At 40.4% G+C, this 16918-nt stretch overlaps 1 protein-coding gene across 2 annotated transcripts in view; it reads right to left on the reverse strand.

Moving 5' to 3' along the window:
• Nucleotides 1–394: 394 nt before the first annotated feature.
• LOC124619256 (ATP-binding cassette subfamily G member 4-like) overlaps nucleotides 395–16918 on the reverse strand; it is a 333746-nt gene continuing 317222 nt past the window's right edge. For both annotated transcript variants that reach the window (XM_047145521.1, XM_047145520.1), the window contains 6 exons: nucleotides 12015–12205; nucleotides 6764–6932; nucleotides 6582–6682; nucleotides 6337–6492; nucleotides 802–987; nucleotides 395–592 (listed from right to left, as the gene is read on the reverse strand). In XM_047145521.1, the coding sequence (XP_047001477.1) occupies nucleotides 434–592; nucleotides 802–987; nucleotides 6337–6492; nucleotides 6582–6682; nucleotides 6764–6932; nucleotides 12015–12205 (962 nt within the window). In that variant the 3' untranslated portion in view covers nucleotides 395–433. The remainder of the gene's footprint in view (nucleotides 593–801; nucleotides 988–6336; nucleotides 6493–6581; nucleotides 6683–6763; nucleotides 6933–12014; nucleotides 12206–16918) is intronic.

The following is a 16918-nucleotide window of genomic DNA, read 5'->3' on the forward strand; positions in this document are numbered from 1 at the left end:
ACTGCAGTATGATAAATTTTTACGTACTGAATTTTAGCCACAGCAGATGTATATTAATTAAAAAAAAAACATTTCACAAGGGATTGTATTGAGCACAAAGATTGGAAAGGAATGTATAACTGAAAGATTAACAAAGAACCTCAGAACATTACTTCAGTCAGTTGATATTGCAATTACAATTTGTAACTCCAAACTGTCACACACATTTTCTGATTTCTGAGCCTAATCAGCACTTGACCACTTTGAAATATCACATGCTACTTGAGTAATTAACACTATGAGAACAGTTTATAAATCTATAACAGCAGAATCCACCACAGCATGAGGATCTAAATCTAATAGTTCTTGTGATGATAAATGAGAGCTTCGAAGAACCCCTCACCAGAAACACCAGAAACTGGTAGGAATTTGTGAGTGAAGGACTAAGAGTCATTCACCGCTGTGATATGAGCTTCCATCGCAAGAAGATATAAGCAGCAATCCTCAGTACAAAGAATATGGCAACCAGTGCAACAATATCAACTGTAAAGCTGGATTCCAGCATATCCAGCTCATCTAGAGTGGTTTCAGGATTCTTGAAATGACAGTAAATCTGTGGAAAAAAAAAGAAATATTTTCACACATTACAAAATATAGCATTCAAGTTTTCTTAAATATTATATCAAAATTAAAAAACTGCTTCAAAAAACAGTTCCTTAATATCTGGGCTATTTATTCGAAAATGAATTAGCAAAGTAGATATAAATGTAATATTTAACAATGATTTAGTATGCACTTCATATGAAAAGCATTTGATATTACCTGGTGGCACTCCAGAAATTCTCTGTTGTAAGCATATGTGGCAAGAGCTGTGCCTTCAAATCCATAGCGAATGTAGCTCAGATAAGTTATCCATCGAAGATATATTGGTATGGCATCAAAACTTACAAAAAATCCAGAGAAAAGCAGGAATGGAACAGACATGACAGGAGCCAGGAAAACGCCATTCTGAAAATTTTGAAGAATATGAATTACTTATTGGTAACACTGCTTAATGCTTATGCAGTTTTTTTAGTAATATCATATTTGTTGCCTGCATAAGAAATTAAAATTACTCATACTGGCTGTATTACATAGGAAGTTTACATTCAGCCTGACTGCTGCAGAATAAAGATACAAGCTCTGAAATAAAAGACAGTTACCACAACAAAAGGAACAGATTTGACATTCTTGTTTCTCCTATTACAGAATTTTTATGCACACACTCTTGCAAAGTAGTGAAGGGCTAATTTCTATATTATTCTCACAAGCTTACATTTTTCTTGGACCGTCTAATAGGCTGGACCATTACTTCTGCATAAATGTTTTGCAGAAAGACTTGCTGCCATCTTTAAGTAACTGTCACTTGATGACAGCAGGAAGTTTCATTGAAAAAAATCATTCCAAGTCAGCAATTAAATCCATCATAAGAGCCGAGAATAATTTAAATTACATTCTTGGTGGTAAAGTCTCGGATCATATACACTCCTGGAAATGGAAAAAAGAACACATTGACACCGGTGTGTCAGACCCACCATACTTGCTCCGGACACTGCGAGAGGGCTGTACAAGCAATGATCACACGCACGGCACAGCGGACACACCAGGAACCGCGGTGTTGGCCGTCGAATGGCGCTAGCTGCGCAGCATTTGTGCACCGCCGCCGTCAGTGTCAGCCAGTTTGCCGTGGCATACGGAGCTCCATCGCAGTCTTTAACACTGGTAGCATGCCGCGACAGCGTGGACGTGAACTGTATGTGCAGTTGACAGACTTTGAGCGAGGGCGTATAGTGGGCATGCGGGAGGCCGGGTGGACGTACCGCCGAATTGCTCAACACGTGGGGCGTGAGGTCTCCACAGTACATCGATGTTGTCGCCAGTGGTCGGCGGAAGGTGCACGTGCCCGTCGACCTGGGACCGGACCGCAGCGACGCACGGATGCACGCCAAGACCGTAGGATCCTACGCAGTGCCGTAGGGGACCGCACCGCCACTTCCCAGCAAATTAGGGACACTGTTGCTCCTGGGGTGCCGGCGAGGACCATTCGCAACCGTCTCCATGAAGCTGGGCTACGGTCCCGCACACCGTTAGGCCGTCTTCCGCTCACGCCCCAACATCGTGCAGCCCGCCTCCAGTGCTGTCGCGACAGGCGTGAATGGAGGGACGAATGGAGACGTGTCGTCTTCAGCGACGAGAGTCGCTTCTGCCTTGGTGCCAATGATGGTCGTATGCGTGTTTGGCGCCGTGCAGGTGAGCGCCACAATCAGGACTGCATACGACCGAGGCACACAGGGCCAACACCCGGCATCATGGTGTGGGGAGTGATCTCCTACACTTGCCGTACACCACTGGTGATCGTCGAGGGGACACTGAATAGTGCACGGTACATCCAAACCATCATCGAACCCATCGTTCTACCATTCCTAGACCGGCAAGGGAACTTGCTGTTCCAACAGGACAATGCACGTCCGCATGTATCCCGTGCCACCCAACGTGCTCTAGAAGGTGTAAGTCAACTACCCTGGCCAGCAAGATCTCCGGATCTGTCCCCCATTGAGCATGTTTGGGACTGGATGAAGCGTCGTCTCACGCGGTCTGCACATCCAGCACGAACGCTGGTCCAACTGAGGTGCCAGGTGGAAATGGCATGGCAATCCGTTCCACAGGACTACATCCAGCATCTCTACGATCGTCTCCATGGGAGAATAGCAGCCTGCATTGCTGCGAAAGGTGGATATACACTGTACTAGTGCCGACATTGTGCATGCTCTGTTGCCTGTGTCTATGTGGCTGTGGTTCTGTCAGTGTGATCATGTGATGTATCTGACCCCAGGAATGTGTCAATAAAGTTTCCCCTTCCTGGGACAATGGATTCACGGTGTTCTTATTTCAATTTCCAGGAGTGTATTTTCATAAGGTTTGGAGACATTTTTATAATTTTTTTCCTCTGTATACAAGTTTCTCTAACAACTTTGGAGACCAGTCATTTAGAAGAATATTGAACCTAGGAAACCAGCCACTTGTGCCATTATTGAAAGTGTTACAGGCATACATATAATTGATGTACCTTCAAGAGTAATACATACTAAAAAGGGCCAAGCTTCAAGAATTATTTTTCATATTTACTCAAGTTCTTTGATAGATTTATCCTCCCAAGAAAAAATTATGATGTAAGTTATTGAACAATTTCTTCCTCTTGAGCTTCCAGGCTGTCTTGCTAACTCAACAAGTGTGACAAATTTGTAGCAAAACCTAATCAGTACACGCACAAAGCTATGTCAATGTGATCATACTGGTTCAGCCATTCACGACAGCAGCTGTTACATTTGCTAATGTTTCTTTTGAAATAACTCTAGAAATTGACAACAGAATGCAGACTAGTCAAGGGGAAGGTCACAAAACTTCTCTACATTGTTCTCATATGAAATGAGTCCACTTCTTGAATGGCAGGTGGTTCACGCATAAAAAAAGGAAAATGATGGCCCAACCTATACTCAGGCACCGTCTTTTTAATACAAAGTTGCAGCCTAAGCTATGCTCAGGCTTGGCCTCCAAAGTGTTAAGTATCTTAATAACAATTTTACAAAGCTGTGAAATTAAACTGTTTAGTATTACTTGCTTATTTAGAGGTCTCAACTCTTAAGTGGTTTCTTACATTTTACTAGCATGCATTGGTCTTGATAGATTTTTTCCTCTTACTTGTAACATTGGTCCATCATCCTGACTAATATCATGATTAGTTTCCAATATGAAGTAAAGTCATTCGATGTGTTTGGATTGCTCTCGTAAATTTTTAGCAGCAGTGCTCTCAGCACACAAAATCTGCATTTACAGAGAACTTCCTGCTTCCAGTTAAAGTAATTTATATAATCTGTTCTTCACTGACTTCATCATCAGAGGAAATGAAACTAACATCATAATAGTGATATCAATATAATAGAGGGAAACATTCCACGTGGGAAAAATTATATATATAAACAAAGATGAGGTGACTTACCGAACGAAAGCACTGGCAGGTCGATAGACACAAAAACAAACACAAACATACACACAAAATTCAAGCTTTCGCAACAAACTGTTGCCTCATCAGGAAAGAGGGAAGGAGAGGGGAAGACGAAAGGAAGTGGGTTTTAAGGGAGAGGGTAAGGAGTCATTCCAATCCCGGGAGCGGAAAGACTTACCTTAGGGGGAAAAAAGGACAGGTATACACTTGCACACACCCACATATCCATCCACACATACAGACACAAGCAGACATATTTAAAGACCAAATGTCTGCTTGTCTGCTTGTGTCTGTATGTGTGGATGGATATGTGCGTATGTGCGAGTGTATACCTGTCCTTTTTTCCCCCTAAGGTAAGTCTTTCCGCTCCCGGGATTGGAATGACTCCTTACCCTCTCCCTTAAAACCCACTTCCTTTCGTCTTCCCCTCTCCTTCCCTCTTTCCTGATGAGGCAACAGTTTGTTGCGAAAGCTTGAATTTTGTGTGTATGTTTGTGTTTGTTTGTGTGTCTATCGACCTGCCAGCGCTTTCGTTCGGTAAGTCACCTCATCTTTGTTTTTATATATAACATCATAATAGTTTTGTTTTACTAATGTGTAGCTTCAGCATTGCATTAAACCTGCTCCTATAATTAGTTGATTAACTTTTCCACATGAGTAGTTTTCCTTGAATATGGAATAATATTGGTAGCAGCTTTTGAATGAAAGATAAAGCTCTGCCATTATTCATGGTTGTGCTTAATCAGCATGGCTGCATCACAGAAGTGTTCAACCGTTTCTGGTGGCAGGTGCTACAAATAAGACATAGTGCATCACAGGAAGGGCTAGTCTTAAAATTCCAAGAGTAAATATTCATAGTTAAAAAACATATCACTTCTTCTCACATATATCCTTGCAGGACGACAAAGATGTGAAATTGGAGAAATTTTACAAAAACAACAGATTGGGTAAAATGATGCTGGCAAAATATAAATACCCTGCTTCAAATAGCGCTCTGCACTGAAGATTACATATGTAGATGTAGAATGCATGAATGGAAATGCACCCTGATCCTACAAAGGTGAGCATTATCTATATGTTTGTGGATTCCTCATGTGACTCTCAAAATCAAGATGATAAATTTAAATGCTAAGAATAAACTTTTCTTGTCAAATTTTGGGTAAGAATGATAGGGAAATATCACAATGCAACAAATCAACCAATTTTTGATGTAGTATTTAAGTTTCTCAATTTCAGGATTTTTATTGTCTCTCGTCATGCCCTGAAATGAGGAATATCCTTCCCACCCCCCACCCCCCCACGGCGGTATTCTCCCACCCACTGAACCTACACAATATTGTCATCATCCCTACTCAATACCTGCTCACAACACCTTACCTCATGGCTCCTATCCATGTAATAGATATAGATGCAAGACCTATCCCATACGTCCCTCCATCACCACATACTCCAATCTGGTCACAAGCACCACCTACCTATCTCTTCTAAGACAGAGCTACCTTTGAAACCAGCCATGTGATCTACAAGCTAAGCTGGAACCACTGTGATGTTCTATGTAGGCATGGCAACCAACAAGCTGTCTGTCCACATGAATGGCCACTGACAAACTGTGGCCAAGAAGCAGTTGGACCACCCAATTGCTGGGCACACTGTTCAATACAACAGTCTTAATTTCAATGACTCTTCACAGTCTGTGTCCTCTGTTTCCTCTTTGCAATATACCCTGTGTGTGTGTGTTATTAAAACACATGACATACATGTATGCGGGCAAAGCCACAGGCAAAAAGCTAAACTTAATAAATGTCACTAATGACAGCTGATATTAATGAATTTTTGAAAATAGAAGTTTATGAAAAACAGAAGACTCCAAATAACAGAAAGCTTTTCTTGTATCTCCCAACCCAGGGTTTTGAACACCTTTCCCGCCCTGCTTCAGCACCAGCACATTCATGATTTCTTCATATTTTATGTCTATCTCCAATTCCTGATGAAGAAACTTTAAATATTTCTCTTCCAGAACTTTTAAAATGTATTTTTTAAAAATTGTGCTTGCCTAAGATATGCTCCAGTTTTACCCATTTTGGCAGCCAGTATTTAGACACTCCTTCGGCTTTATCAACATAATCTACAATTGCTATTCAGATTTTCAGTATCTGGAAATATCTGGGATATAAATGTTACAGATGTGTCTTTGCAAATTTGCTATTATTAAGATATCCATAAAATAAATTATCGTAGTGTGAAACAATTGTGTGTTCGCTGCAGTAGTTTACTTACAAATAGGTACTTACTTGTCAGATTTTCCTAGTACATACCTGAACATTCATTGCAGCACCAACAACTAAACCGACACTCTGAGCCACAAATGAAATTAGTAGACAGGCTCCCAAGAACATGGCATACCGCCACATTTGCGGAGGCTGTGATGTCATGTAATATACTATTGACACATAAATTACGCAGAAAATGGCCTGAAATAAAGTGACAGATATAAATGAGGTGTTCCTACATGTACACTGAGTAGCAAGTGTTTTTATGTTGAACAAAACTTAAATCATACCTGGAATGGTATATCCGATATTGTGATTGCAAAGTAATACGATCTTAATGAATACCACCTGTTGAAATTCTCCTTTATAAGGACAGGCATTTCCAAGGGGACTGCAAAAAAAAAAAAAAAATTATTACTGTGTTTCCAAATAGCTATACTATCATACAAAATTTGCAAATGATATCACTTACATGATAAAATGGTGATTGTCATGGAAGTGTACATCAAAAACAGCATGTTGAAGAAGAGAAATCCCAAATTACTGAGTACCTTGGCACCATCATTTCCAATGTCATAGTATAGTGCCCCAATGAGGAAACCCACCAAAATGTGGGCAAAAAGACGCAAATACATAAGTGTCTGCAAAACAGAAATTACCTAATTAATTCATGTGTTTACATGCTAATGAAATATTAAAGTAAAGTAATGATCATTTTACTTGATATTACTTATTTTAGTTCCAGGCACTGTCAAACTCTGCAGTGTCCTTCGTGCACTTGGGTCTTGTGCAAGATCTAAAAACAAGTTTCTTGAAAAACTAAGAGAAGTCGGTGACAGCATGAATTAGTGTAATAAAGGTAACAAACAATAGCATAGCTTAACGCCCTTATTAACTGAAAGTTGCCACAGATACACATATTTAACTGGAACATGAACTGTTAGCAGTGTAATAAATTTTGTTGGACATTAGGTGTGTGTCATTACCGTATTTACTCGAATCTAAGCCGTGCTTTTTTTCCCGGTTTTTGTAATCCAAAAAACCACCTGTGGCTTAGAATTGAGTGCAGAGTAAGCGGAAGTTCTGGAAAATGTTGGTAGGTGCCGCCACAACTAACTTCTGCCGTCGAATATATGAGCGCTACATAGGTATGCTTTGCAGGTACAAAGATAAATACTGGCACCAAAACCTCTGCGTCAGCAAATAAATTAAAAGAAAAGGTAGAAGAATGTAAACATAATGCCATGTATTCTTTTGTGTTTGCTGCTATCTCATTTAAATCCTGTCTGCCTAATAAACTATGATACTTGAGTGAGACAACAGCAAACATGGAAGAATATACGTATCATGTCATGTTTATATTCGTATTATTCTTATGCTGAACAGTGATAGTCAGAAATGAAGCACGGCAACTGACTAGATTTTTAAATCTAAGATGACTCTAATTTCTGTGCTGACTGTAATGTACTAAAGAGGCATCCGCAAAGATTTTCAAACGGAGAAAAATTTTCGCTAAACTCTCGTTCAGAACATCTTCTATCATACGCAGTATATTATTTGGTTCTTGTTGATTATTATGAAACAAAGCAGCAGTGCAAGTAACAACAAATTGCGCTCTCTTGCCTTTGTTTTGCTTATGAGACAATTCCTCTCCTTTTTTTATTGTAAGCGGCGGTAGCGTGCACAAAAGCGAGCCATGCGGCGAGCGGCTACAGGTCGTAAACACTCATTATCAGAATGTGACAAACAATGCATGAAACAGTACAATAATGCAGTTTCAGCTTAGAGTAAAGTAAACACCTATAACAAAGGGAACAGCACTTATCAGATCGAAGCACAATAAGCAATTGATTCAAACCAGACGAAGCACGTGAAAAAGGAAGGGTACCCGTATAAATACGGATGGAGTGCCTGATAAATAGCAATGACTACTTTGTAAATCTTAACTGTTAAGCTTACGGCTCGAACCAAACTACTGTAGCTGTATCTTCATCCATTCAACCTAAATTGTGTCTCATGTTACAATGGACCAACTTTGTTTCGATTTGGAAGTGCGGTCTAAGACTTTTCTCTCGTCTTGAATTTCGAGTCTCAAATTCCAGGTGCGGCTTAGATTCGGGAAAATTATTTTTCCTTGATTTCGAGTCTCATTTTACAGGTGCGGCTTAGATTCATTTGGAAGTGCGGTCTAAGACTTTTCTCTCGTCTTGAATTTCGAGTCTCAAATTCCAGGTGCGGCTTAGATTCGGGAAAATTATTTTTCCTTGATTTCGAGTCTCATTTTACAGGTGCGGCTTAGATTCGAGTGCGGCTTAGATTCAAGTAAATACGGTAATCAAGGCAGATAAATGCTATACTTTCATGTATATGAATTACCATTTACAAAATTATTTCTCAGTGTGTTTTAAAGTGATAATAGCTACAAACATAGAATGGAAAAAACTGATATTAGACTCGTAACAATATTGTGTTAACTACTACTCGTAAAGTCTAATCTAAACCACTAAGAAACAGTAGGGTTTGCCAGTCTGTACCTTTAGGAGGCACAACTCCCACTGCATCCAATAGAAACCCATAAAAACTTTAATAGCAGTAATCCTAGCTTTTGTGACCACAAGTTTCTTCTTCTTGAGAGGTAAGAGGAATAAGCTGGAGAGATGTGACAAGATATGAACATGTCAAGTGACAAGCAAAGTGTAATAAATAAATAGAAACACTGACAACCATGAGTAGTTTCATAGGTAGCCTTGCCTTCTAAATTTTACAGCTCATGGGCCTTGAGTTGTTATTTGAGGATGAGTATGTATAACAGGTTGTACCATTCGAATGGTTGAGGTAAATGACACTACAGATTTTGACAAGGATGTCATGAAGTTTGGAGCTGAAAAGGAAAGGAAAATGATGGTCTAATAGCTTGTCAATGACAAGGTCATTAGAGACAGACCCAAAGCTTGGATTGGGCAAGGAGGACAAGGAAATCACCTGTGTCCTTTACATAAGAACTGTCCTGATATTTATATTAAGCAATGTTCAGAAATTATAGAAAATCTAGGCCTGAATAGGGATTTGAACACTAGTTCTGAATGTGACAGCAATGTTTCACACATAACTGCCACATGACTCAGTCTAGCTAAACTTATTGGTATCAAGAGAATATCAGAGTGGGACATTTTAAATTAGCCTCCCACTTTTCCTTCCTTCATTTATGTTTGTTAATTCTTACCTGAAATTTTATATACAGTAACATGTCAACAGCCACTGAGAGACAAATGTCCCACTTTTTCCTGAGTGACATTAACTATGGGTGAACTTTGAGTAGGTGGAACATAAAGCACACAAATTACAAAAAGAACCCATCTTGGAACATAGAATCTGAAATGTGTAAGGAGCTAACAGAAAAGTAATCCCTCCATTACTGCCAATCTTTTCTTATCACTGCATACACATACATACATACATACATACATACATACACACATCCTTTTTCCATAGATCATGAATACGAGATTTTGTAATGATGTGGAACGTGTCACTTTAACATAAGTTTTCTTTACACGAAATAATTAATTTTTTAAACTTTGATTTCCTTTGACCAAAGAAAAACTATGTTAAGTGCACCAACGTTCAAATAGGAAAACTAGTTTTATTCCTGAATTAATGCAGGCAAGAAGACAGTATAGGAAATATGTAGCCTTAAGTACAGTGCAGAGAATGGTACAAATGTAACAAGCTGGTCAGAAACTAGCAAGAAAAGAGTCTGTCTTAGGCAGTAGCCTTGGGAAGGATGTAGACCAGTTGTTACAACAAAAATTAGATATAAGTTACCAGGCAACAAGTTTTGTGAAGCCAGTGTATCTTAGTCAGGTGACACAGGACATAAGGCGATTTTGATGAAATGGGTTCAGATAATCAAAATAGTTGGAGAAAGTTATAGTCTGGATAAGGAGAGTACAGCATTAGGGTATTTGTATGGACTAGGAGCTACAGCTGCTCATAGAAGTATGGCACTGGTAAAGAACTTGCAGTAACATGACTGGTCTTAGGTAAAAATGGCTGTAAGTTACAGAAACACTGAGCTGAGCTGGTTACTGGTGCTGACTATAACGAAGTTTCACATCAGAGCTGTGTCTGTTGCTGCAATTTAGAGATGGAGGTACTTTAGACATGGACTACTTCTGAGTAACAGAGTGCAGGAAGGTTAGCTGAGCTTAATGCAGAGAGTATAGAGGGGCCACAGTCGACACAAAGCAGGATCTTTGTGGTTACTGATGGATCCAGGCCAGGCTGTTTAAAAAGACTTAGTGGTGGATGACTCCTACAAACTGTGTAAGAAATTACTGAACATTATCATTAACTTATTTCATCACAACATCAACAGATTATGAAGAAAGGTAGAAGAGCTGATGCTTTCTTCAACAAATTTACCAAGTTCTGAAAAGACAGGTGTCCCATGCCTGAACACCATGTGCCCACAGGGATAAAGATTTTTTTTTTTTTTTATCAGTCTTATAATTGGTTTGATGTGGCCCATCACAATTTCCTCTTGTCAGTCTTCACATTTCATTGTAGCACTTAAAACCCAACCTTCTCAATTATTTGTTGAATATTTTTCAATTTCTGCTTCCTCACCAAAATCTGCCAATAGGGCTTCCTATAGCTCACACAAATTATTATCTGATGTCTTAATGCACATCCTTCTTCTTGTTAAGGGTTTGCCGGCCGGTGTGGCCATGCAGTTCTAGGTGCTTCAGTCTGAAACTGCTTGACCGCTACGGTCGCAGGTTCGAATCCTGCCTCGGGCATGGATGTGTGTGATGTCCTTAGGTTAGTTAGGTTTAAGTAGTTCTAAGTTCTAGGGGACTGATGACCACAGGTGTTAAGCCCCATAGTGCTCAGAGCCATTTGAACCATTTGTTAAGGGTTTTCCATGTATTCCTTTACTTCCCGGTCAGTGGAGAATCTCTTCATTTCTTCTCTTATCCATTCACTTAATTTTCTGCAGCATTCGATAACACCACATCTCAAATGCATTGATTCTCCTGTTATCTAATTTTCCCACAGTCTGTGATAAAATTTAGAATGTGGTCCCCAGTTTTGATATTAAGTTTGTTGCTAATATCATTTCTGCTGTTTCTTAATACTTTTGTCTGTCTTTGGTTTGCTTTCAGTCCACATTCTGTACTCAATAAATTTTTATTACATTCATACCTCCTCACTTTCATAGAGTATAACAACGTCATCAGCAAATCTTATCACTCACATCCTGTCAACCTGAATTTTAATCCCATTTCTGGATCTTTCTGTTATTTCATTATAGCTTCTTTGATACACAATTTTAACAGTAGAATCAAAAGACTGTATCCCTGGCTTAAGATCTTGTTAATCCAAGCACTTTTCTTTTATATTTTCATTCTTATTGTTCCATATTGGTTCTTGTACATTTCGTATATTTGCCCATTTTTCCCTATTACAGTTACACTTTAAAATGTCAAATTCTTTTTCAAGGTTGACCAACTTTGTCTATTTAGTGCAAAAATATTACATAATTACTTCTGTTATCAAACTAAATATTCTTTTCTGTATGTGAATTCAACTGTAAATGATCATCATGTAGTTGTATTTAAATACTAATTGTTGATAGTTAAAGTTAAGCAAGTGAATACCAGCTCCTTTATTGGAGGCATTAACAAACATGTCACGACTCACTGATACTCTTAACATACCCAGTCTCTCCGGCTGAACAACAGTGTCCTCTTCAACACAATCCAAAACTGAGTGAACTGTGAAGTGGCATAACGTCGCTGTCTCACAGTTACACTGGGGTCTAGAAGTGCTGCTGTCACATTGTCTGGAGCTTTTTCACAACCAGTCAAGTCCACTGGGATTGCCACTGCCTGAGAATCTGTTCCTGTACCTGTAGAAATTACCATAATTTTCTAAATGCTTGGGATTCCAAAAGACTAATACATTTTTTATTACGTACAAGCAGCTGCTGAAGTATGAAGGATGCTGTGGAATTTCATTTGATCATGGCAAGAACCATGAGAGAGATTTATCAATTACAAAAAAATTTGAAACAAAAATTTCTTAGGCTTAAGGTCTATGCCTGTTCCAGGTGTTTGCCCAAGGGCTCTTTACCCACTATACCATCCAAATAACTGGAGAATTATATTAATAACTTTAATGAATATAAAATATCTCATACAATTCCTAAAGTGCACTACTGACCATTCAAATTGCTACACCACGACGATGACATGCTACAGATTCAAAATTTAACCGACAGGAAGAAGATGCTGTGATACGCAAATGATCAGCTTTTCAGAGCATTGGGTTGGGTTGTTTGGGGAAGGAGACCAGACAGAGATGCCATCGGTCTTATTGGATTAGGGAAGGACGGGGAAGGAAGTCGGCCGCGCCCTTTCAAAGGAACCATCCCAGCATTTGCCTGGAACGATTTAGGGAAATCACGGAAAACCTAAATCAGGATGGCCGGACGCGGGAATGAACCGTCGTCCTCCCAAATGCGAGTCCAATGTCTAACCACTGCGCCACCTCAAAGCATTCACACAAGGTTAGCGCCAGTGGTGATACCTACAAAGTCCTGACATGAGCAAAGTTTCCAATCGATTTCTCATACACAATCAGCAATTGACCAGCATTGATTGGTGAAACGTTGTTGTGATTTCTCGTGTAAGGAGGAGAAATGCATACCATAACATTTCCAACTTTGATAAAGGTTGGATTGTAGCCTATCGCAATTGCGGTTTATCATATCGCGACATTGCTGCTCACGTTGGTCGAGATTCAATGACTGTTAGCAGAATATGGAATCGGTGGGTTCAGGAGGGTAATACGGAACGCCGTGCTGGATCCCAACGGCCTCGTATCACTAGCAGTCAAGATGACAGCCATCTTATCCGCATGGCTGTAACGGATCGTGCAGCCACGTCTCGATCCCTGAGTCAACAGATGGGGATGTTTGCAAGACAACCATCATCTGCACGAACAGTTCGACGACATTTGCAGCAGCATAGACTATCAGCTCGGAGACCATGGCTGCGGTTACCCTTGACGCTGCATCACAGAGAGGAGTGCCTGCGATGGTTACTCAATGACGAACCTGGGTGCACGAATGGCAAAACGTCATTTTTTCGGATGAATCCAGGTTCTGTTTACAGTATCATGATGGTCGCATCCGTGTTTGGCAACATTGCGGTGAACGCACATTGGAAGACTGTATTCATCATCGCCATACTGGCATATCACCCGGCATGATGGTATGGGGTGCCATTGGTTACACGTCCTGGTCACCTCTTGTTTACATTGACGGCACTTTGAACAGTGGACGTTACATTTCAGATGTGTCATGACCCATGGCTCTACCCTTCATTAGATCCCTGTGAAACCCTACATTTCAGCAAGATAATGCACGACCACATGTTGCAGGTCCTGTACAGGCCTTTCTGGATACAGAAAATGTTCGACTACTGCCCTGGCCAGCACATTCTCCACATCTCTCACCAATTGAAAACGTCTGGTCAATGGTGGCCGAGCAACTGGCTCGTCACAATACGCCAGGCACTACTCTTGATGAACTGCGGTATTGTGTTGAAGCTCATGGGCAGCTGTACCTGTACACGCCATCCAAGCTCTGTTTGACTCAGTGCCCAGGTGTATCAAGGCCGTTATTACGGCCAGAGGTGGTTGTTCTGGGTACTGATTTCTCAGGATCTATGCACCAAAATTGCATGAAAATGTAATCACATGTCAGTTCTAGTATAATATATTTGTCCAATTAACACGTTCGCTGCGGCTGACGCTTATAAGCGTTTCCGCGATCAACACGCCAGAGCGGCTGACGCTCATAAGCGTTTCCGCGATCAACACGCCAGAGCGGCTGACGCTCATAAGCGTTGCCGCGATCAGCAAGCCAGTGCGGGTAACACTTATAAGCGGTGCGCTCGCTAGCTGAGTTCTCACTAGGGGAGGTCGCCAACTGGGACACGCCGATTTCGTCCGAATTGTTTCTAGAAAGAGGTGGGACTCCACATAACGTGCCCGAAATATTTCGCCTGAGTTGGCCATAGGAAAGGAGAACATGCTCTCGAAAGTTGTTCCGATAGCACTATAGGAGGCTATACCCTATTTAGCGCTCTGTTCGTCGTTATTGGCGTAGAGTAATGGTCAAGCGCATTGCTCACGAAACAGGCGACTTGGGATCAATCCCAGGTCCATCCTGATTTTTTTTTTCTCATTTTTATTTTACTTCGTATCTTCAGAGTGTTCGGTTATTTACGGTAGATGTATATTTCTATCGTCAAGTCAAAAATCTAATTAAAAGATTACAAAGTGCCCCTGAATAACTCCAACAACAGCGAGAGGTATCATCAAGAGAAGATGCAATTAAAATACATTCGACCGTGCTGCATCAATTCAGTGCTCTTGTGGACACCCCTATGATCTAGTACGCTTGGTTTGCATCCAAACTATTAGAGGAAACACCTTAGTTTTAAAACTTGAATTAAGTGTGCTTTCCAATGAAGCATGTTGCAGAGAAATGTAACTGCTCAAACAATGCCTTCATAAAATGTGCCTAGAGTGAAACATATATGTTTCACATGTTTCTATGATATGTCACCATAAAAATGGCAAAACTTCTACTGTCGTAATGAATAAAAAGTAGCGCACGTAATCACAAGAATCTTTAAAATCTTTATTTTCATTAAAACTTTCGCCTAGTTATATAAATATACTACTTGAATGTATTTAAATTCTACGGTAAATAGTTGAAAAATCTGACGAAACCAAGGAAAATAAGAATGAAAACAATTGAAAAAAATTAGGAAGCACCTGGGATTGATTCCAGGTCGACTGTTTCGTGAGCAATGCGCTTGACCATTACGCTATGCCGTCAACATGTTCGCTGCGGCTGACGCATATAAGCGGCGCGTTCACTAGCAGAGTTCTCAGTTTAGTTTGTTCGGCTGTGCACTCGTGTTAGTTCAAGTAACCAACGACATATCACGTAACGTGTTCCTGTCTGCAGTTGTGTGTTTTCGTTTTTTGTCGTCTGTGTTGTGCATTGTTTGCAATGGCGGCGAATGAACCAACACCGGGGCCTTCGAACGCGAAAAAGTGTAGGAAGAGTGACCAATATACTGACCATGAGTTACTACGTGTGTTAGAAGATAGTGATGTAGAGTTCAGAGAGGACGAACCAGATGAGGGTGACTGGCATTTGGAGACTGCAGAAACAGACCACAGTGATGACAGTGTGGAAGCAGAACTGTCCAGTATGTTTCGTGACAGTTCGGAATCGGACGATACGGGCGACGATGATGAGGAAATCGCCGACGATAAAGAACCAGCGCTCGCAGAGGTAAGCAAACCAGGTGTTACGTGGCATGAAGAACCACATGGGATGCAGTATCACCCGTTTACGAAAGCAGAATGTTTGCTGATGAAGCCTGCTGGCAATACGCCAATGGATTTCTTTAGGCTACTGGTTACAGATGACATACTGCAGCTCATAGTTGACGAAACAAATGATAACGCATGGAATATATTTGCGAGCGCAAATACACAAGAGGGCTCTAGAATTAGTAATTGGAAACCCGTAAGTATAGAAGAAATACTTGTCTTCCTGGGGATTTCATTACATATGGGTAATGTCAAATGTGCCCGACTACAAGACTACTGGAAGAGGGATCCGCTGTTCGAAAATAAAGGAATAACGATGAGTATGAGCAGAGACAGATATTTGCTTATCTTACGCGCATTGCATTTTGCAAAAAATCCAGAGTCAGGCGAACCGAAACCAAATGATCGACTGTATAAGATACGCCCTATATTGAATTATTTCAACAACAAAATGTGTAATGTGTATTATCCAGGTAGGGATCTCTCTTTAGATGAATCAATGATTCTTTGGAGGGGACGATTGTCATTTAGACAATACATAAAAAACAAAAGAAATAAGTATGGCATCAAATTGTACATGCTAAATAACCCAGACGGCTTCATCAATAAATGCGCTGTGTACACGGGGATGCGTGGTGATATGGGGGGAAAAGGGCATGCTGAAAAGATAGTATTGCATTTGTTAGAAGAGAAGGTGAATGTTGGCCATCACATTTACATGGACAATTTTTACAACAGCTTTGCCTTAGCTAAAACCCTGTTGAATGCAAAAACACATTGCACCGGGACACTAAGGGTAAATAGGAAAAATACCCCTAAAGACGTGGTATGCGCCAAGCTGGGGAAAGGGGACACCATAGCACGATATTCGGACGGGGTAATGATCGGCAAATGGAAGGATAGACGAGAGGTCTCCTATATTTCCACAGAATACCCCAATACAATGGAACGTGTGCAGAATGCACGCCAGCAAATAGTCGCGAAACCACTGCCAATTATCAGATATAATAGTTGTATGTCTGGGACCGATAGGCAGGACCAGATGTTGTCTTATTATTTATGTGAACGAAAGACAATCCGCTGGCCAAAGAAACTATTCTTCCATGTAGTTGACATGCTAATGTTCAATGCACATTACCTATATAATAAATACTCAGGGCATAATATGACTTTGTATGATTATAGAATACAAATAATAAAGGGA

The sequence above is a fragment of the Schistocerca americana genome, chromosome 6, assembly GCF_021461395.2.
Source record: "Schistocerca americana isolate TAMUIC-IGC-003095 chromosome 6, iqSchAmer2.1, whole genome shotgun sequence".
In the NCBI taxonomy this organism is placed as follows: domain Eukaryota; kingdom Metazoa; phylum Arthropoda; class Insecta; order Orthoptera; family Acrididae; genus Schistocerca; species Schistocerca americana.